The sequence below is a fragment of the Salminus brasiliensis genome, chromosome 23 (assembly GCF_030463535.1).
Source record: "Salminus brasiliensis chromosome 23, fSalBra1.hap2, whole genome shotgun sequence".
NCBI classification, from domain to species: domain Eukaryota; kingdom Metazoa; phylum Chordata; class Actinopteri; order Characiformes; family Bryconidae; genus Salminus; species Salminus brasiliensis.
The window spans coordinates 3,282,237-3,304,706 of record NC_132900.1 but is presented as its reverse complement, the minus strand read 5'-3'; the positions used below and the strand labels follow the sequence as shown (position 1 = coordinate 3,304,706).

The 22,470-nt window shown below is 43.2% G+C and overlaps 2 protein-coding genes across 3 annotated transcripts; one reads left to right on the top strand and one right to left on the bottom strand.

The window, feature by feature from the left end:
- Window positions 1–198: 198 nt before the first annotated feature.
- On the bottom strand, window positions 199–8,201 carry parla (presenilin associated, rhomboid-like a). Of its 2 annotated transcripts, XM_072669036.1 has the most exons (10): window positions 7,899–8,201; window positions 7,456–7,651; window positions 5,803–5,916; window positions 5,579–5,708; window positions 4,542–4,637; window positions 4,268–4,417; window positions 3,795–3,865; window positions 2,537–2,638; window positions 1,762–1,859; window positions 199–759 (listed from the first exon to the last, which is right to left on the bottom strand). In XM_072669036.1, exons 1-10 carry the CDS (start codon window positions 7,973–7,975, stop codon window positions 630–632), a joined length of 1,164 nt encoding a protein of 387 aa, XP_072525137.1. In that variant the 5' UTR covers window positions 7,976–8,201; the 3' UTR covers window positions 199–629. The 2 variants fall into 2 exon arrangements, with proteins under 2 accessions (XP_072525137.1, XP_072525138.1); XM_072669037.1 differs by lacking the exons at window positions 1,762–1,859; window positions 2,537–2,638.
- Window positions 8,202–9,575: 1,374 nt separating this feature from the next.
- mb21d2 (Mab-21 domain containing 2) lies at window positions 9,576–17,873 on the top strand. The gene is made up of 2 exons (XM_072669030.1): window positions 9,576–9,911; window positions 15,664–17,873. The coding sequence occupies exons 1-2, from the start codon at window positions 9,665–9,667 to the stop codon at window positions 16,932–16,934; spliced, it is 1,518 nt and encodes a 505-aa protein (XP_072525131.1). The 5' UTR covers window positions 9,576–9,664; the 3' UTR covers window positions 16,935–17,873.
- Window positions 17,874–22,470: the final 4,597 nt, after the last annotated feature.

The following is a 22,470-nucleotide window of genomic DNA, read 5'->3' as shown; positions in this document are numbered from 1 at the left end:
ACTTAAAAGCCGAAACACGAGGCGTAAAAAGTGCCTGATTCGCTTCGGGTCCTTAGGTTTGCTGTAGAATAGTGCCATCTGGTGACATCCCTTCCTGGAAGTTGTCTCATCAAAGCTACAAATCCATTCACTGCAGTGACTGTATAGGGTTGTATATTTGCCTTTGAGGCATGAGAGGGTTCTGTAACATCAAAGTCATCAAAGTTCCTATAATACCTTTATTGTTCCAGATCAATAGTACAATGTCACCCTCACAGCAAATGAGAGAGAAGAAACAACAGCTGAACAGCTTCAATAAAATCCACCTAAAAATCCACCAAAACCTGGATAATCAAATATTTTATGTACAAACATCATAGTCCACCTTCTCACCAACCCCGCACACACACACACACACACACACAACAGCAGCAAAACCAAGTGCTCTGGAGAAAAGACCACAGTAACGGCCATTCGGGTTCCACCAATAAAGGTGCTTTAAAGGAACCACTAGAAGATGATTCCACATCTTTAAGGAACCAAAAGCAGTTATTCTATGGCATCACTCGAACCCTCTTTAAGGTTACACTGTCAGTACCAGTTCCAGAGTTCTGGTGGTGTTTGGCAGGTCAGTGTCGTGGTACAAAGTCCTACGCTCGAGAATCCCCACCTCCACGAGGTGGCGCTCCACCAGGCGGGCCTCTCCTCAGGTCGTGCCAAAACTTCACCAGCGGCTCCCGCCTCCTCCAGATCAGACCATGGCCATAAGTAATGTACCATCTGAGACAGCGAGAGCAGAATGGGAGAAACATCAGAGTCGTTCTAAACATTTAAAACACTGACAAGAATTTCTGCAGATCGATCTATTAATGAATTAATCAAACTTTATCTTTATATACACTTCAGGACAAAAGTATTGGGACACACAATATACAAACGTGTATCTTGTAGGTCATATTCAGACATTTACATGGGGTCCTGGGGGAATTCGCTCGTCAGATATTCCCATCCGGACTGACCATGTCTGTGGTTTCCTCAGTCTGCCTCTTTTTACAAAAATGTGTTTTTTACTGAACTCAGTGATTTATAAACCTGTCCGTTTTCGAGGCAGATGTCACCTCATGTCGTAAAAACAGGTTTTTGGACACTGCTACATGCTGTATTTAGTGTCCAAGCGCCTGTATCAGAGCTCCTCCAGCAGATATAAAAAAAATTGTGCCCCCCCAAAAATTTACAAACCTGGAAAATAAAGACAAACCTGGTTTTGTCATCTTCTTCACACGGTTTACACCGGAGCAGCACCACCAGCTTTTTAAAAAGGTTATCTGCACCTCATTTGCGATGGCAAGACACCAAAATAACAGGACTGCATCTCCTCAGGGGAGCGTCTGAAGTGTATTTGAAGGTTTTAGGCAGAAAAATGATGCCATTATGAAGGTCTTAGCTAAGCTTAGCAAAAATGAGCTAAACAGTGGAATCATAAACAGTTTCAGTGGGTGTGCAGCTGCTTGTAGAAAAGTCTGTTGGACGATGGCCGACTGCCCGAACATTATCAAACACCAGCAAACACAGATTCAGCATGTCGAGTTCGGCCCAACAGCCGAGGCACACCAACCCAACATCTGTGTTTGTTCGTCTGGTCTGTGCACTCTGGCCTTTCTGTCCCGAGTGCACCTTCACTTTTGACGCTGGTGTGAAAGTCATTGGAAAAAAGACAGAGCAATGATAAAGTGCTAAAGTGCAGGACTGAATGAAGTGCATGACGAGTAATGAGACACTTACACTCCAAACAGCGCTCCCCCAAGGTGGGCTGCATGGTCCAACATTCTCCAGCGAAGAAAAAGCCCAACTGTATCAAAGGCAATAAGGGCCTTCAGCGCCTATAGGACGGCACGCAGAGGTTCTTTATTAGTTACAGTGCTTTCATTATTTTTATTTATTCATTTATTAATTATTAATAATAAATAAAAGTGTTTCCACAGCTGCTGCTGGAGTGACTCTACATCGCATCTGAGAAGCTTTCGACAGTGCCACAAAAGCTTCTCTAAGCGGTGCCATAAGGTTCCATGAAGAATGGTTCTTCTATGGCATCACTTAAAGAACCTTTTGCAGTGCTTTTATATACAATAGGTGCAGGATGGCTGCTGAAGTGACTTAAGTGTCCCAGCAGTGAATCTACAACGTGGCTGGAACGTTTCCCAGGCTTTCCCAGTCTCTACACTGCGTCTTGTGGCTCTCCCAGAAGGAGGGACTGTACTTCTAGGCTCTGAGGCCTCTCAGGCTAAGCAGGACATTGGGACATTTCCCCTACTGAGGCCAGATAGGTGCTTTGGACTCGGCCTGTTGTGGAAGTGTGTGTTTTTGTGTGTTGTGTTGTAGTTATTTTTGTTTGTTGCTGATGTGAAGATTAGATTTTGAGACTATATGTGCTAGACTAAAATTATTACTATTACTACTTATTATTATTATTATTATTACTACCACTATTATTTGTATTATTATTATTATTATTACTATTAGCATAAAACAATGAACAGAAGCACATTTACACACTCACATTTCCAGCTGTGAAGCTGAGCATGGGGAGAAGGATGATTCCCAGTTTGGCCTCAGGCATCTTAGTGCACACAGCAGCCAGAACCGTCATTATTGCACCTGACTACACAATACACAACATCATCATCATCATCATCATCATCATCATCATCTCAGCCTGAGACCCTTTCTTTAACCCCTTTCTTTAACACAGCCAGGCTTATAACTCAATAATAGGCTGTTTAAAGTGTTAAGATGTTTGGAAACATGCTGTTATTAAGAAAAAGTAAATCATAAATAATAATATACTGTAATAAACTATTAAAAACTGGGCATTTGTTCATTATTGTGGACATTTGTAATTTTTGTACTAATTATCCCAGAGCAATGAGGCTTTAATAGAAATCACTGACTCCAAACCTCAGAACAGTATAAATAATTGAGCTACAGCACATCATGCTGCTTGGATACAGTATACAGTTAATAACACAGTAATAATACAGTAATAGTTAATACATACAAGCCGCTCACTTACGAGCTACTTTCTGCAACCAGCAAACATCTGATCAGAAGCCTCGCCTCTTGTAGCTCGCATGTCCTGATCCCCGTCCATCCACCCCCCCCACACACTTAGATATTTTACAGGATATGTAAATATATGTAACTCGGTCACCATTCCTGACTGTTTAAAGCAGGGCTGCTCAATCCTGGTCCTGGAGATCTACCAGCCTGAAGAGTCCAGATCCAACACAGCTGTCTCTAATGTTCAGATGCTCCTGAAGGCCTTCATTACCTGGATCAGGTGTGTTGGATCTGAACTCATCAGGGTGGTAGATCTTCAGGACCAGGATTGAGCAGCCCTGAAGAGTTCAGATCCAACACAGCTGTCTCTAATGTTCAGTTTCTCCTGAAGGCCTTCATTACCTGGATCAGGTGTGTTAGATTTGGGGGGGAGCTAAACTCTACAAGGTGGTAGATCTCCAGGACCAGGACTGAGCAGCCATGGTTTAAAGGTTCTGTAAAGAAGTAATGGATATATGAAATTTTCAATAAATGACTAAATAAATGAATGAATTAATAAATAAATAAATACATTTGAAAACAAAGCAGCCTTACTCAACCCCTGCCTGCAGATCTCTTCTGATTATCTCATGACTGAAGATGCAGCTCTATCTGGAGTATCTTAGGAATGGTGGTTTAGAGCCTCCCTGTGCTTCTCCTCTCACTGACTGCATAAATAACAAGCTTTTTAGAGACAAGCAGAACTGAGAGGAACCCACCGCCCCAAGTGAGGAGCCCAGGCGGCCTGTGGCTGTTTTACAAACGTAGCTGATGAAGGTAGAGAACACACCTGGTGAGGAGATGAAGATAATTAACATACAGTATTATGTACTTCATTTTTACTACCATAATTATGCTCTCTTAAAAAAAAAGTTTACATCGAACTTGATCAACTGAACTAACAAATATAAAAATACACTACTCTGACTGCTAGGGGGCACACCAATGCAAAGTGTGATGGGTCAACTCAACAATTTTGGAATGTATGAATTAAATATTATAATATTCAATAGAATGTGCTATACTTTTACTCATTAACATCATGTTAATGCTTTGTTTAAAATATATATAAAAAATCTTTTTAAACTATTATCGTTTCAGTTTTTTAATTAAACCCAACCCTGCTCCTAATCTGAGCCCTAATCCCACCCCAGAGCACTCCTCTCTTCCTGGAAGTCAACCCAGGACATACCTCCAGACAGGTACAGAGCCAGGAACTGCTCCCGGCCGAGCAGAGACACGACGCTACTGGAGAAGGTCCACAGCACGTACATGTTGGCCATCATATGGAGGATGGAATAATGGCTAAATGAAGACAGGACCATGGGAAGACACCGCGTCTCTGTAGGTAGAGAAGAAGCAGAAATGCAGAGTAGCTTCAGCATCAGTAGCAAGGGCAAACACTCAACTCAAGCAAAGATCTTATGCAAAATACACAACTCCTGCCTCTCATGATTCACACTCACTTGACGCAGGGCTGGAGGTGAAGTACTTGAGCATGGTGCGATGCATTGAAGGGATTCTCCAACAACAGAGCACTGCGGTGTTCAGAGCAATGATCCCTGAAGGACAAACACAAAAGGTAGGATGGTCATGAAGATATCCTAATAAAGCCAGAGATGGCATAACGGCACGGACGGCACGGACCTGATACAGCACACACTCAGCAGTTTGAATAGCTGTGTGTTTCGTCCTAGTGGAAGGTTTGAGTAGACTGAGCCCAATAGTCCACTTTTACTGTTGATGCTCACCTCAATTGAACTTCTACAGCTACATACACTATATGGACAAAAGTATTGGGACACCTTTCCAACATTCATCATTTCTTCCGCACTGCTGTGAGGATTTGATTGCATTCAGTCAGGTCAGGATGTAAAAGTACTGGACAGAGCTTCACCATCCATCATTCCAGAGAACACAGTTCTTCCACTGCTCTACAGCTAAATGCTGGGGGGCTTTATACCCCTCTACTAGCCCAAGCCTGACAACCCAAGCCTATTGGGCAACATGGTGCCAAAAGGTTTATGTATATCTGCTCCAGAGAGTCCTATTCTTTTGGCAGTAATTTTCTACAGGGCAAGAAAAGCTGTGTGTGTGTATGTGTGCACATTTGCACATCTGTAGTTGGATGCATCCATTAGAAGTGGTGTCCACAAACATTTGGACATATAGTGTATGTGGATGTTTAAGGCCCAGTTTCCCAAAAGCATCCTAACGTTAAGGTCAAAGCTCAGCTCTCTGGAAATGCAGGTGTGACAGACTGCAATACCGTCCAGGTAGAGTAGGGGGCACTGTGGCTGTTGTTTTTTTTCACCATAAGAAAAAGAAACAGCCTGTAGCACAGATGACTCTTTAAATGATGAATCATGTTATTTAATGAATCAATTCATTAATAATTTAACCCATCCTGACCCAAAGGTCCTGGACCACACCAGATACCGTAGCAGCGTCATCACCTGGCCTGCACAAGAGCACCAGAACCAGTAAAGAGTTTCAGACTAACCCATGGCTGTTTTCTGTCCTTCGGTCATTCTGCTCCACCAGTCGTCCACTGCAGACAAGAGCAGGATCATCTGCTTCTGAAAGTCTGACAGCTGATTCCACCAGTTGTGCCAGTGTGCTGTGTCATGGCTCTGTGCGAACCCAGATCAATAGCTATATCACCATTCTGTCATGGACAGCAAAATGTGTCAAAAGACTTACTGCTTAGGCTTGACCGCAGTGTACCTGCACATGTTTCTTCAGCCTCTCCTCTCTGGCCTCCTCAAACACAGTCTCCACTCGAGATTTGACAGACTCGTACTGTAAGATGGCAGCAGTGCCAAAGGAGCAGCCTGTAAACTGAAAAGGCGTTAGAGAGGTCCATCCTACAAGTCCTAATACATCTAATAATTAATAACTCTTTTGTTGTTGTTGTGTATTAAAGTCATATCTGTCTAAAGTTATATTGTGTATTAAAGTTTATCATTATTATGCAAATCTTTACCTTCACACAACAATCTCTTACGTCCAGAGTACCGACCTGCTTAACTTTCAACGGATGTTCAATGGAAGTCAAGGTTGCTATGGCGTTGCTAAGTGGTTCCTAAGTGGTTGCTAAATGGTTGTTATGGCGTCGCTAAGCGGTTGCTATGGAGTTGCTAAGTGGTCGCCATGGTATCCAAGTTGGTTGCTGTGGTGTTCCTAAATGGTTGCTATTGTATCCCAGGTGGTTGCTATAATGTAGCCAAGTGGTTGCCATGGTATCCCAAATGGTTGCTATGATATTCCAGGTGATTGCTAAATGGCTGTTATGGCATTGCTAAGTGGTTGCTATGGTGTTGCTTAGTGACTGATGTGATGTTGCTAAGTGGTTGCAATGGTATCCCAGATGAGCACTATGAAGTTGCTAAGTGGTCACCATGGTATCCAAGTTGGTTGCTGTGATGTTCCTAAGTGGTTGCTACTGTGTTCCAGGTGGTTGCTATAATGTAGCCAAGTGGTTGCTATGTTATTCCAGGTAGTTGCTAAATGGCATTGCTAAGTGGTTACTATGGTGTTGCTTAGTGACTGCTGTGATGTTGCTAAGTGGTTGCAATGGTATCCCAGATGAGCACTATGAAGTTGCTGAGTGGTTGTGATGGTAACCAATTTGGGTTGCTGTGGTGTTTCTAAGTGGTTGATACTGTATCCCAGGTGGTTGCCATGGCCTCCCAAATGATGTGCTATGGTGTTGCTAAGGGATCCTAGGGTATTCAAGATGGTTGCTGAGTGGCTCTAATGTTTTGGTGGCTAAGTGGTTGCTATGCTATGATGTTGCAATAGTATCCCAGATGAGCACTATGAAGTTGCTATGTGATTGCCATGGTATCCAAGCTGGTTGCTGTGGTGTTCCTAAGTGGTTGCTTTTGCTTTAAAGCACATAACCATAGCAACGCTTATCCAGACATTCTACAGACATGAACTTCAAAGCTTTGATCCTGCTTTAAGACTCTCAGAGAAGATCCAGACTAATCAAAAATGATCTAATCAAACTAATCTTTAAACACTGTTTCATGATGAAAGGTATGAAAGACATTATTTCAATCAATTTATGTATGAGGAATAATTACAGCTTTGAAGTCACTTCAATTTGGCAGTTGATAAAATCTTTGGAGATATGAGGTTTTCAGTGACACATAGGTCCACTGTTCATCATGGAAAATAAATGTAAATTGCTGTACCACTCTAAACGACCTCGTTTACATATCAATGATCGAACCGTGCAGAAAGCACGTAAACAATGCATTTCACAGTGAACGCAGTCCTTCACAAACCCCTGAAAAGCCCCGACCATCATCTGTTATGGTAATTCCGGACACATGTGGCTCAATGGCCTGGGAAGTTTTGAGGAAGACCTACCCCCACTGTGAACACCAGGGGTCTGAAGAGTTGCCCGGGCTTCCTAGGGGGTGGGATAGGTGGTGCTGATGCATTCTGTTTAGATGCTGCTTCACTCAGATCTGGAGCTGGCTTTTCTTCTGCAGCCCTTTTCCTGGTCTCAGGTTTCTTCTGAGCTTTCCTAAAGCCACACCTTTGCTGAGGATGGAGGAAGATCCTGCAGACGAACAGCATGCAGTCATTACATCTGAACGTGTGTCTGAATGTGACTGTGTGTGCTGTGGAAGCTGGCTTAGTCTGTAACATCTCAGTTCCACCTTAAATGCAACGTGACTGCTGCAGCATTTAAGGTGGAACTGACAATTCCCACAGGAAGGCAACTCCAGCTTGATTAAGGGAGGTCACAGGTGCACTTCACAGGTACAGAGCTTTGAGCAAACTTAACCAGTGACTCCGAGGCTTACCTGGTGTTTTTTGTAAAGAGTAGGGAGGAATTATTTGGTCCTATTTTGGCCCGTTTCATAAACCCCCTCCACGCCATGACCGCACCTGACCTCCTGCTGGAGCAGAGCAGCCAAACTTCCCAGGTTCTGTTAGCCTTAGCTGCCAACAACCGACATCACTGTTGCTCTGCCAGTATTACTGTCTTCATATGAAGCGTTTAATTCAGTTTATTTAGTTAATTTAGTTTAATTCTGCTGAATCTTCCCGTCTTCAGCTCTAAATGGTTTCCCCCTGGCTGGAGGCTAGCTACACATCCTCTAACCAAAACACATTCGGGGACATCATGGCTGCACCGATTTTGCGCATATGTGAAGCTATGCGCAGATATTGTCTGCGCTCAAAAGAGAAAGAAGCAATAACACTATACTTATATACTTATTATAACACATACATTACAATATTATTATTATTATTATTATACATTCAAATTAATTAACATTTAATTAAAAACATTGAAATAAAATAATATACATAATATCCAGTATTATATTTGCTTAAAATAATTAATGTGTATACTATGGTAATTCTTCATTCTGTTTATGTAAGATAATAATAATTTAGTATCTAATTTAATATATAGTATAATTTGTTGTTTTATAACTATGAGGTGTAAAGTTATACTTATTATTACAGCATAAGTAGTAGTAGTAAACGTAAACACCTGCTAAATGCCGTAAACATAAACATATTATTTTTATTTTTTATATTTACATAAAAAGTACTATAATATTAATAATAACAAACAACAACAACAGCAACAACAATGATGATGATAATAATGTAAACATGTGTTAAGAGTTATTAGCAAACACAATTACATTTTAATGACAGTAATACATATCAATCATGGTCACTATTAATTATAATTATTTTAGAATATATTTATATTATTATTATTAGTAGTAGTAGTAGTAGTAGTAGTAGTATTATAATCGTTATAAAATATGCTTTTGTAAAATAAATAAAACCTATTATTTTATGATTGTATTTATGCTACTTTACTGCTACTGCAATACTACTACTACTACTACTAATAATAATAATGATAACAGTAATAATAATGATAATAATAATAACACACTTGCTATCATATAACATGAAATCCTTTTTATTTTATATCCGCAGGCTGCTTGAAATATGTTGATATGTGTTGTTATTATTATTATTATCATCATTATTATTATTCATAAAGTAATATAACTTATGTTAAATTCATTTTTTGTATTATTTCTCATTATTTTATTATACACACTTGTTCTTCTACTACTACAACAACAACTACTACTAATGCATAAAAGTGTAAATACTAGTTATCATATAATCATCAATGTAATCAATTGTTATTGATCTGTTATTACCAAATACACTTCTATCAGATACACACATCAATACTACTGATCTCTATTAATATTCACAATTGCTTAACAATATTACATTCCTAATCCCAGGTTTTATTGGTCTAATTTTAGCATCATGTTAAAATCTGACGTTGGTGGTGGTGGTGGTGGTGGTGTTGCTGGAGGGGCAGAGTCTCAGGCTGTCCGTGGATTAACACACGACATCACGGATCAGGGCTTCATCACAGCACCACCTGCTTTCTGAGGAGGAGGAGGAGGAGGAGGAGGAGGAGGGGAGGGAAGAAGGGTGGAAGGGAAGGGAAATAGCTCCTGCTGCCACTGTGTGTAAGAGAGTGTGTGTGTGTGTGTGTGTGTGTGTGTGCTGAAAGATGGCGGCCCCTGCCCTGAGCAGCAGGGCTGGATCTGTGAGCAGTCTCGGCAGCAGCCCCACCGCCACGCCGAACAGCAGCATCCCCAGGCCGGCATGCTCCCCGGAGCTGGACTTCAGGTCCGGATCGAGGATGGACGAGCTGAACCGGCTGATCCAGGAGTTTAGCAAGCACGACCAGCGTGACTACGACGACCAGAGGGCTCTGGAGATCCACACGGCCAAGGATTTCATCTTTTCCATGCTGGGTGAGCAAACGTGAAGCTTTAGTTGGATCCTTTTTTGGGAATTTTCCGTTCCACCTTAAATGGTGCAGCAGTTCCATTCTGGCGCCTAAGGCGCCAGAATGGAACTGCTGCACCATTTAAGGTGGAACGGAAAATTCCAACAAGAAGCCATCTTCAACCTGTGCAAACCACTCCTAACATGCTTCCCATGCTTCTCTTCTCAATCTAAAACACCATTAACATCATCTTCATGCTCATATATCCTCTTTAATACTATATAATATCTATAAAAAAATACTGCATAGTATATTTATTATTATAATTTCTATCATCATCATCACCATCATCATCACTACTGTGCTGCTTTGACCCCATCTCGGACACAGATGCAAAAATATTAATTCCACAGTCAGATGAGTACTTGCTCTTAATCCGTTGCTGGAGGGGATCAAAATGATTACTGCCACATGTTGGATTGAACCCCCCTCCCTCTTCCCCATACCCATCCACCACTACACCCTGTCTGTCTTTTAATATTAAAAAAAATCCTTTTATTAAGGACAAAGGTCACTATCGTGCACAGAAAACTGCTACAGGTGTCAATGGGAAAATATTAGGGATGTGTCGGAACCTTATCTGCGGATAATTGAATTATCTGAATTAATCAGATATATTTATATATATATATATATATATATATATTTATAGTTATGCAGTAAAATATATAGGGTTGCAACCCGAATGTTGATATATCATATACATATATATATATAATATTTTATTTATTTATATATATATATATATATATATATATATATATATATATATATATATATATATATATATATGTATATATAATGCCAATTGGCTGATATATCAGATAGGTTTATTAAGCTGCTGGCGTATCACTTAGTGTTAGCATTAGCCACTTCATCACAGTTTTGATCCTGCTGTCCATTGGGGGTTAGAACCAAAAGACTGTGGTTCTCTGGCCGGTAAAACATCTGTAAAAAAGCCGTAATTCAAGAGGAAAAATGTGGCGGGTGTATATATTTATATATATAAAATATATAAAATGGCAGAAAATATACTAATAATTGGAGGCAAAGCAGCTCGAACCCGGTCAAAACTCTAGAACCATGTTCCACGTTGCTGCAGGCCAGGAATATCGTTCGTTAACGGAGCCTAGAGGGCCGTTAATAGAGCACAGTGGTAAAAACAAAGGATCAGGACTGGAATGGGGTTGGAAATGGGGTTAGAAGTAGCTGAGGGCGCTGTGCTAGAGCACAGTGGTAAAAACAAAGGATCAGGACTGGAATGGGGTTGGAAATGGGGTTGGAAGTAGCTGCCCCCCTAACGAAAGCCGACAATCTAACATTAGCTTCACAGTCTAATGCTCTAGCCGCTAGCTAATGTTAGCCCCAGGCTTACATGCTAGTCATGATGCAACAATACAGTGCAATACAAAATAATACACATATGTAGAAGCTGGTGAAGTGGTAGGCCCATTAAAGCGCTGAATACCGTTGCTGGGTAGTCTTCAGCTAGTCAGTCATGTTTGGCGGCGCCTTCTGTTCGCTCAGTCTCAGTCTTAGTTACAGCAGGGTTGTAACTAAGACTGCGAGGCCGCTGTGTGATTTACTGTCCCCAAAGACTGTGACTGCTGTCGCTGATTCATTGGATGGGAAGGGGTGTAAAACCATCCAACTGAGGGTGGAATGAGCAATAAGGCAGCAACAAGGCTAAGGTTAGCATAGCATAAAGCAGCTCTTCACATTGCAAAGGTCAGGCCTAAGGTGGACCCTATGTCTAGGCCAGGACCCTGGATGAATGGACCAATAGAAATGCTCCACATTGACCTCCATTGAAAGTTTAGAAGGGTCTTTGGTTTGTGTATATATATATATATATAGTATACACAATAAATGGACAAAAGTATTGGGACACCTGCTCATTAATATGTTTCTTCCGAAATCAAGGGTATTAAAAGAGCTGATCCTGCTTTTGTTGGAGTAACTGTCTCTACTGTACAGAGAAGAAGATATTCTACTAGATTTTGGGGGAGCATTGCTGTAAGGATTTGATGGCACTCTGCAACAAGAGCGTTAGTGAGGTCTGGATATTGGATGATCATCACCCCACCTCATCATCCCCAACTCATCCCAACTCATTCCACAAGTATTGGATGTTCCACTGCTCCACAGCTCAGTACTGGGGGGCTTTATACCTCTCTAGCCCATGCCTGGCATTCTGCCAATGATGTTTATCTGCTCCAGAGAGTCCTATTCTAATGGCCGTACTTCTCTACAGGTACTAGACAAGTCGTGTTTGTATCTGAAGGCACTTATTAAAAGGGGTGTCCACAAACATTTGGCCAAGCTGCCGTTAAGCAGTACGTCCTGCACTGGCCTCTGCAGTGAAACCAGAAACATAAGGTTGAGGTTTTCTCACTGACCACTGACACTTTTACTGGAGCGGCTATTTTCAGTGGCAACTCAATAGGCCTGTCCAGCCGTGGTGTTTTTTGGTCCTAGCCTAGTCAGGAGGGAGTATGACAGCGCTGAGCCATCTGTGGGAACCCCATGTCCGCTGAGGCATGAGTGATCTACAGCTCTCTCTCTCTCTCCCACACACACACACACACACACACAGTTGCAGAGTTGCAGACACAGACAGACGCTGTTCTCACACTCTCAATCTCTGCCATTCACTAAGGCCCAATTCAGACAGTGACGTGCGCTGATTGGTCGACAGTGTATGTGTATGCAAATTAAAGAGACTGAACAAAAGTGACACTGGGTGTTTGTGAAGCTTTCGGTCTCTGTCTCAGCGAGAAAGAGTGAGTGAAGGGCCCAATGGAAGGTTGGGTGGGGGCGGTGTCTGAATAATAGAGGTTTATTGCCAAGTGAGTTTGCGACAGTTTGTGGTAACGTTTGATGGAGAACGAGGAGGAATTCTTACTTTAATTGACAGACATTGCTTTTGTTGCTTTTGTAATCACATATAAAGGACGTCTGATTGTCCGAACATATTCGGCCATGACAGAAAGCCACCACTAAAGGCCACAGTGCCTTAAAAGGTGGAGCATAGTGACTTAGTAGCATCTGACTCTCATAATAAAGAGTTTTCAACTGAAGAGAACCTATAGAGAGCACAATAGGCCTGGCTCTCTCAAGGGTGGATTGATGGCACTTCCTCTCCATATCACTCCTAATGTATGATAATGTATTAATAGAAATGCAGTTGTGGTAAAGTTAGGACACCCTATGCCCTAATAGCTGTTTTTAGACTTAATTACCTAATAATGGTAGAGCCATTTCTGACTGGGAGAGAGTTTTTCCCACTCCTCCATGCAGTATTCTTTCAGCTGTGTGAGAGCTCCACATGACATCCCCCAACATGTCCTGTTATTGTGCCCAGCTAATTCAACGTTGGATTCCTTAGTCCTTTTTTAAACCCCTTTCCAGACCCCCTACCTTCTTTCTGAAGGCCTCAGAGAGCTCTGTGGATCTGGCCATGGTGATCTTCTTCACCCCTCACTTCAATGTCAATCAAGAGCAGACCAGACTAAACATCTGAATTATCCTCTCCAACCATGTTCTGATCATCTGCACATGCATCTAATTCTACTCATTTTTAGGAGTAATAAATGTTGGGGGGGTATTTCTATTTATTATTTTTTGCAGATGATTTTAAAAGACAGTTTGTAATTTCAGTTGTGTGTGTCCAGATATTTAAATACATTAAAAAGACAAAGATTTTCATGGGGTCATCCAGCCTTTTTACATGACTGTACCCCAAGAGAATGTTCATTAGACCTTTAAAAGGTTCATAATACTCACATGTGACAGACAGACATGCTTCCCTATGAAAACACAAGTGGTGCCTCTACGACATCACTCAAAGAACCCTCTGAAGCACCTTTATTTTTTAAGAGTATATAAGAGTATATGTATATGAAGCGCATTTGGTTTCCAGAGGCTGCTTTCCTTGAACACAGCGGTAAAAACAAAGGATCGGATCTGGGTCAGGCTTAAAATAGCAGATACTGGATGCAGTAAAATATGTGGAGATTAAATCTCAAAGCAAATCACTTGATGTTTCCTTTATTACCTTGTTTGTTTATTCTGTTTATTCACTTTTTCACTGCTCAGATTCGTATTCTTGCCTCATATTCTTGAGACATTAATTATAACTACTCATTAAATAATTAAAATATTAAAATCTTTAACAGTTATTGTCTATTAAAATAGCAAGCAGTGTTACTAAACACTGTATGTCCTAATGTTTGTGGACACCCCTTCTGACACCCCACTTTAAGTTGCACCATTGTTAACACAGATGTGCAAGTGCACACAAACAGCTTGTCTAGTCTCTGGACAGAAATATTGCCAATAGAATAGGACTAACTGGAGCAGATAAACATCATGAACCTGTTTGCACCATGCTGCCTAACACCAGGCGTGGGCTAGTAGAGGGGTATAAAGCCCCCCAGCATTGACCTGTGGAGCAATTGAATGATGGATGGTGCTCCATCCAGTACTATATATATATATATATATGGATTCTACCTTTAATCAGTCCAATAACAATATAAAAGGTTTTCCACCAATGCAAGGAACCTTTTAAGCATCCACATAGCTCCAACTTTGAGTTGTCATTGGTTCTACATCGAACACTTCTGGGAACCAGGATTTGACTCTTTGAAGGTGCGGTTCTACTTATGCCCTAAAGAGGGAGCCACTCCACTCGCTCCTCATTTCTTCACAGTAGTGTATACTCGCATAATATGTTATAAAAGAAGCCCCCGGGGTCAGAACACAATTAGCCCTTAATGTTTCACTACAGATCAGTGCTGATACTGCAGCGGCATTAACTAATGAATGTAGACCAGGACTTGAAATCAAGCCATGCATTAGCACCACGTCGAGCCTCGTTAGCACCCAAACGCTGTAAAGGAGGAGCCACGATGCTTGGCTTCGGTGGGAGGAAAGTTGGAGGACAGAGAGGAGAGAAAGCGGCGACAAGAAATGGAATCGGAGGGTGAGGTCTATTAATGGACTACGCCACTGTTAGAGTCCAAGGGCATTGTGCCGAACCGTCGGATCCGGAAAACAGCCATAAATATTTGAGAGCATCCCTGCGCCCCGGTGGAGGGGCAGGTGAAAGCCCTGTGCTGCTTAAAAACCATTAAGCACGTGTAATCACGTTAAACTCCACACCATATCCACACTCAGCAGTTCCAGCAGGGCTTTGTACTTTGTACTATCTAAGCATCTGCACTTGTGTACTTGTGTAGCCGGTCTACACACCCTTTCCCCTGCAAACAACTGTAGAGGACTCCAGGTTCCTCCCCTATTGATCGATTGCCTTTTCCCAGCACCGGTGTTCTCTTTCAGGTCCTCCTATCGACCCAATGGAAACAGACGCCAGATAGAGAGTGCTGTACTTTTTTGCAAGATAGTGGCAGGACTTGGTGGTAGGTCATGTGACAGGATGGGGTAGATTGATTTACAGAGACACCAATAGTTTGATATTAGTCCGACCCAAAGGTCCTAACAAATAACCGACTCGCAAGCGCGAAACAACGACTACATGCCGGACCCTGGATCCAAAACAAGACGCAAGTGTTCGGCCGTGTGTCCGAACACTTCCGTCCCTGTCTGCTTCTCCTGTTTGGTTGTCCCGAATCTGACAAACTGTCCTTTTGAGACTTGTTAAAAATTCTTGTTATCGCTGCTAACCCCTTGCCCCGTCTTTCTCTGTCGCCCAGGTATGGTGCAGAAGCTTGACCAGAAGTTGCCAGTCGCTAACGAGTACTTGCTGTTGTCGGGTGGAGTCCGAGACGGCGTGGTGGACATGGATCTGGATGAGTTGGGAGTGTACAACCGTGGTTCTGACTACGACATGGCCTTCACCCTGCTGGTCCCCGCTCTGAAGCTGCATGACCGCAACCAGCCGGTCACTCTGGACATGCGCCACTCTGCCCTGGGTCATTCCTGGCTCAGCTTGCGCCTGTTTGACGAAGGTACCATCACCCGCTGGCGGGACTGCTGCACGCTGGCTGACCACCTCAATGGAAGCACCAACTATTTCTTCTCGCCCACTCTGGTGGCCGATTGGTTCCAGGAAGCCGTGGCTCTAGTTCTGGCCGAGGTCCAGCGCAAGCCCCAACGGGGTACCCCAAGGGTAGAGCGCGTGGAGCGCCACAGCACCTTGCTGTCCATGATTCTGGGAGTGGGCAGCAGTCGCATGCTCTACGATATCGTCCCAGTGGTGTCCTTCAAAGGTTGGCCAGCAGTTGCCCAAAGCTGGCTGATGGAGAATCACTTCTGGGACGGGAAGATCACGGAGGAAGAGGTAATCAGTGGGTTCTACCTTCTGCCTGCTTGCTCGGCATCTGGGCGCAGGGAGAACGAGTGGCGCCTTTCCTTCGCCCGGAGCGAGGTCCAGCTGAAGAAGTGCATCTCTCCAGGCCTCATGCAAGCCTTCCAAGCCTGCAAGGCCATTCTCGTCAAGTTGCTGGGCCAGCCCTCTTCCGTCAGCCCTTACCACTTGCGCAGCATCATGCTATGGGCTTGCGATCGTCTGCCGGCGAGTTACCTCGCGCAAGAGGACTTTGCCGCCCATTTCTTGCTGGGTCTCGTCGATGACCTGCAGCACTGCCTGGTCAACAAGACCTGTCCCAACTATTTCATCCCTCAGTGCAACATGTTCGAGCACCTGTGCGACGAGACGGCCATGTTTCACGCTCGCAAACTCGCCCTGGTGCGCTCCGACCCGGCCGAGCACTTGCGCTCCACCATCGAGCAGGCCAAGGCTGCCAACCGGCTAACACAAGAGATGCAACGGCGCGGGAGCTCCTCTGGACTTCCCTCACCGCAAACAGACCCGTTCTCCACGGACCATCAGCAGCCTGATGATCGGCTAGCCAAGAAGCTCCAGCAGCTGGTCACGGAGAACCCTGGCAAGTCCATCTCCGTGTTCATCAACCCAGACGATGTATCACGGCCACACTTCCGCATCGATGACAAGTTTTTCTAAAGCGCCCTGCCCCCATTGGCTGAGGAGCCTGTGCTGTTATTGCATTGAAACGGAAAGCTGTGTGCCCTAAACCTGCCCATTACTCAAAGCTGCTGAGAGGCTGTTCTCCAGCGCTGGAGAAGGTCCTTTGGGAGAAAGGCAGAGCGAAAAGTGGGGTAGGAATCAACATTCTGGAGCCTTTTCTTCTGGGGGTAGAGAACACTTAGAGAACAGCAATTTCGGGTAGCTATACTTGGACACGCAGAAGTGCTGTTCACAGCCCAAAGCTTTGTACATGAAGGCGGCTTGCAAGCGTGTCGGCAGTCTGGAAATACATCCTCCATCGTAGTATCGACTAACCGATCGAACTAGAATCCGACAGCTTTCCTGTGTTTGTCTTAGATAATCCCTCATATGCTTTTTCGTCAGCGTCCTCAACTATTTGTGCTTCTTTTATCTGTGAACACTGTACACAAAAAAACACTGACTTCTTTTCTGTAGTGAAACGATGACATGATATGTCAAAGCAAGCCAAACCCTTTTATATCTGGCTAATGGATAACCCTCGAATACAATATTCTTAAGTGCAATTATTGAAACACACAATTATGCCCTGTTAGAGCCAGCGGCTTTTTATATTAGCTGAGTGTTTGGTGTTTTTCGTTTCCGGTTGGAAGAATGCATATGGTAGGATAGGTTTGTTATGTTTGGGTTCTGGACGAGGCCGCGAGCTGCTGCTATCAGGACTGGGAGGAAATCTGGTTTCGTCGATTTCAAACTTTCTGATTGCTGCTTATAGCTGCCACTAGCCACTGTATAGCCATCGGTCAGTCAAGTCCACATCTCAAAACGAACTCTCCCATTGATCCCATCGATTTGATTTACGTCGACTCTTCAAGGGAAATTCCACTTCACCTGTATTGTATCATCTGTAAATAAAGAATTGTGTATGTATTTCAAGCTGTGTGGACAAAGCATTGTTTGTCTGTCGGTTTTGCTCCAAAACAGCTACTCCGTGCATTTCTCTTCAACCCTCAGGTCGCAGCCAGCGTGCTCATGTGGAGCTCATATGGGTGGAACGACGACTAGGTGGGTTCCAGGTGGGCTCTGAGTGGGTTTGTACGTATTCATACATACAATAGGCCTCATTGTTACAGCTCACCTTAATCTCACATGGGTCCCATCTAGACCCCTGTGTAGTGTATAGACCATGCCTAACCCCTCCTGGTCCCGTCACTGACCCTGGTGGGCATCCGTAGGCGGGGCCAAAATGGAACAAGTCCATGGACAAAATCTCCTGGTTCCCAGTTGAGCTACCCATACAGGCCCAACATGGACATGTCAGCTGGGGTGATAGGATGGACACAAGCTCTTTACTTGTGCTTTTAATCTAAACCTGGCCACTTTATTAGAAACACCTCTGTTGTACATCCTCTCAGTGGCAACTTTATTGAAAACACTGACCTTGTATGTCTATTCAGAGGCCACTTTATTAGAAACACCTACCATGTGCTTTCTCAAAGTGGCCACTCTATTAGAAACACAGACCTTGTACGTCCTCTCAGTGGCCACTTTATTAGAAACATCTACTCTGTACTTCATCTCCATGGCCATTTTATTAGAAACACCTCCGCTGTACATCCTCTCAGTGGCCACTTTATTGGAAACACCTACCATGTGCTTTCTCTAAGTGGCCACTCTATTAAAAACACCGACCTTGTACGTCCTTTCAGTGGCCACTTTATTAGAAACACCTACCATGTGCTTTCTCTAAGTGGCCACTCTATTAGAAACACCAACCTTGTATGTCCTCTCAGTGGCCACTTTATTAGAAACACCTACCATGTGCTTTCTCTAATTGGCCACTTTATTAGACACATCTCTGTACGTCATCTCCTTGGCCATTTTATTAAAAACACTTCCGTTGTACATCCTCTCGGTGGCCACTTTATTAGAAACACCGACCTTGTACGTCCTCTCAGTGGCCACTTTATTAGAAACACCTACCATGTGCTTTCTCTAAGTGGCCACTTTATTAGAAACACAGAACCTTGCTTTCTCTAAGTGGCCACTTTATTAGAAACATCTACTCTGTACATCCTCTCAGTGGCCACTTTATAAGAAACACAGACCTTGTATGTCTATTCAGTGGCCACTTTATTAGAAACACCTACCATGTGCTTTCTCTAAGTGTTCACCTTTTTAGAAACACCGACCTTGTACGTCCTCTCAGTGGCCACTTTATTAGAAACACCTACCATTTGCTTTCTCTAAGTGGCCACTTTATTAGAAACACCGACCCTTGCTCTCTCTCAGTGGCCACTTTATTAGAAACATCTACTCTGTATGGCCTCACAGTGGCCACTTTATTAGAAACACCTAACATATGCACCCATAGGCGGGGCCAAAATGGAACAAATCCATGGACAAAATCTTCTGGTTCCCAGGTGGGCTACCCATACAGGCCCAACATGGCCATGTCAGCTGGGGTGATAGGAGGGAGACAAGCAGGGCGTTTAGGGCAAAGTAGTCCCTAAAGAAACCCCCTATTTTACCCTTCTCATCTTTACAGATAAAACCCAGAGGGCACGTGTAGGGGTACTGGTGGGTTTAGAGGTTCAGGGGTGGGTGGAGGTCCAGATTCCTGCACAGGGTTGTGCTTTCAGTGCTTCTCCCAGGCGTATTAACACACACATCCTCACCACAGCCTCCAGTTCATTGGGACTCATTCATTTCCCCTGAATCCCCATTTGGTGGAACCCGTAATCTCTCATCTTATTATTTATTAATAAGCTCATTTTGCACACATTGCTCATGCCTTTGCCATGGACCTGAAAAATGAGAGTGTAGAGGAAAGAGGCTGCCCTGTGGATTACAGTGTTCAGTGTTTCAGTGTGGACTCGTAGGATGGTAATAAACTTGCTTATGGAAGCAAATCGTAATGCAGGTGGTGCTTCATATTTGCTGCCATACACACAAATGTGCTGCTTTGTTTGAGATGTAGTGTTGCTTTCCTTGTGCATGCATACACACACACACACACACACACACACACGCATGCACACAGTCACCTGACTAGCTGAGTCAGCATCTTCTGTGACACAATATCCCAGAAAATTCTCTCCTACATAACCTCAACAGCAGCCGACTACTAGATAACACACACTGCTAAACACTCCGATTGTCCCAAACACACACATTCACCCCTTGTGCTTCTAATCACTAGCCACTTTATTAGAAACACTCTGTACATCCTCTCCGTGGACACTTTATTGGAAACAACCGTGTTCATCTGTTCAGCGTCCACTTTATTAGAAACACCGACCTTGTACGTCTATTTAGTTGCCATTTTATTAGAAACACCTCCGTTGTACATCTTCTCAGTGGCCACTTTATTAGAAACACAGATCTTGTATGTCTATTCAGTGGCCACTTTAGTAGAAACACCTACCTTGTGCTTTCTCTAAGTGGCCACTTTATTAGAAACACCAACCCTTGCTTTCTCTAAGTGGCCACTTTATTAGAAACACCTACCATGTGGTTTCTCTAAGTGGCCACTTTATAAGAAACACCGACTTTGTATGTCTATTCAGTGGCCAATTTATTAGAAACACAGACCTTGTATGTCTATTCAGTGGCCAATTTATTAGAAACACCGACCTTGTATGTCTATTCAGTGGCCAATTTATTAGAAACACCGACCTTGTATGTCTATTCAGTGGCCACATTATTAGAAACACCTACCATGTGCTTTCTCTAAGTGTATGTCTATTCAGTGGCCACTTTAATAGAAACATCTCTGTTGTACGTCCTTTCAGTGGCCACTTTATTAGAAACACCGACCTTGTACGTCTATTCAGTGGCCAATTTATTAGAAACACCGACCTTGTACGTCTATTCAGTGGCCAATTTATTAGAAACACCAACCTTGTATGTCTATTCAGTGGCCACATTATTAGAAACACCTACCATGTGCTTTCTCTAAGTGTATGTCTATTCAGTGGCCACTTTAATAGAAACATCTCTGTTGTACGTCCTTTCAGTGGCCACTTTATTAGAAACACCAACCTTGTACGTCCTCTTATTGGCCACTTTATTAGAAACACTGACATTGTATGTATATTCAGTGGCCACTTTATTAGAAACACTGACATTGTATGTATATTCAGTGGCCACTTTATTAGAAACACCTACCATGTGCTTTCTCTAAGTGGCCACTTTATTAGAAACACCAACATTGTACGTCTATTCAGTGGCCACTTTATTTGAAACACTTCTGTTTTACGCCCTCTCAGTGGCCACTTTATTTGAAACACCTACCTTGTACGTCCTCTCAGTGGCCAATTTACTAGAAACACCTACCTTGTGTTTCTCTAAGTGGCCACTTTATTAGAAACACCGACCTTGTGCTTTCTCTAAGTGGCCACTTTATTAGAAACACCAACCTTGCACGTCTATTTAGTGGCCACTTTATTAGAAACACCGACCTTGTACACTATTCAGTGGCCACTTTATTAGAAACACTTCCGTTTTACGTCCTCTCAGTGGCCACTTTATTTGAAACACCTACCTTTTACGCCCTCTCATTGGCCAATTTACTAGAAACACCTACCTTGTGTTTCTCTAAGTGGCCACTTTATTAGAAACACTGACCTTGCGCGTCTATTCAGTGGCCACTTTACTGGAAACACCTACCATTTTCTTCCACCCACTGGTCACTTTTTTAGGGCCCTATGGGTGAAGCATTCCAGTCTGCTAAATCCTCGGTTCGACTCCCTGATGACGTCATTGCATGTTCCTGTCTGGTCGTACCGAATCACGGAGGTGGTGCTGATGTTGTTGAGTTCGGACCGGTCCTGGATCTCCAGTTTCAGCACGGAAATATCTAACAGCAGCTCGTCCTCCTGTGTTTACCAGCTGCGTAACGGAAGCCGGTATCCCTGTGTCCCTGCATTCTGCTGACTTTGCCTTTCCCGGCTTTAATCAATGAAGCTGCCAGACGCCTCCTTTCGCTGTTTTTCTCCGACACAGCTGGAGATATGCAGACATTGCTGGGTGGGTCGTCCGGGACCTTTTCAGAAGCTGTTCAACAGCAACAGCCTTTAGTGGAAGGACAGTTGGTATCTGTAGGGACGTCCCGGGACCAGAGACTGAGACGGTGAAAGAGGGAAAAAGTGAAGACATTAAAGAGCAGCTAGATTCAAGAATTCCAGTGACTGATCAATTTACTGCTCAGTTTAATTCAGTTCAGTTGAATTCAGTTCAGTTTAATTCAGTTGATTTCAGTTAATTTCATTTCAGTTTATGCAACTGTGTTAAATTCAGTTCAGTTCAGTTAAGTTGACTTCTGTTCAGTTCAGCTCAATTCAGTTTAAGTCAGTTCAGTTCAGTTCAGTTTAAGTCAGTTCAGTTTAACTCAGTTCAGTTCAGTTCAGTTTAAGTCAGTTCAGTTTAACTCAGTTCAGTTCAGTTCAGTTTAAGTCAGTTCAGTTTAACTCAGTTCAGTTCAGTTTAAGTCAGTTCAGTTCAGTTCAGTTTAAGTCAGTTCAGTTCAGTT

Bases quoted from the DNA above. Each gene is read 5' to 3' on its own strand.
- parla (XM_072669036.1), bottom strand. From the start codon at position 7,975: ATGGCGTGGAGGGGGTTTATGAAACGGGCCAAAATAGGACCAAATAAT. The intron at 5,709-5,802 runs GTACACTGCGGT...GGGTTCGCACAG, and splicing joins GGCTGAAGAAACATGTGCAG to AGCCATGACACAGCACACTG. The intron at 4,418-4,541 runs GTGAGTGTGAAT...CTCTACCTACAG, and splicing joins CACCTCCAGCCCTGCGTCAA to AGACGCGGTGTCTTCCCATG.
- mb21d2 (XM_072669030.1), top strand. From the start codon at position 9,665: ATGGCGGCCCCTGCCCTGAGCAGCAGGGCTGGATCTGTGAGCAGTCTC. The intron at 9,912-15,663 runs GTGAGCAAACGT...TCTGTCGCCCAG, and splicing joins TTTCATCTTTTCCATGCTGG to GTATGGTGCAGAAGCTTGAC.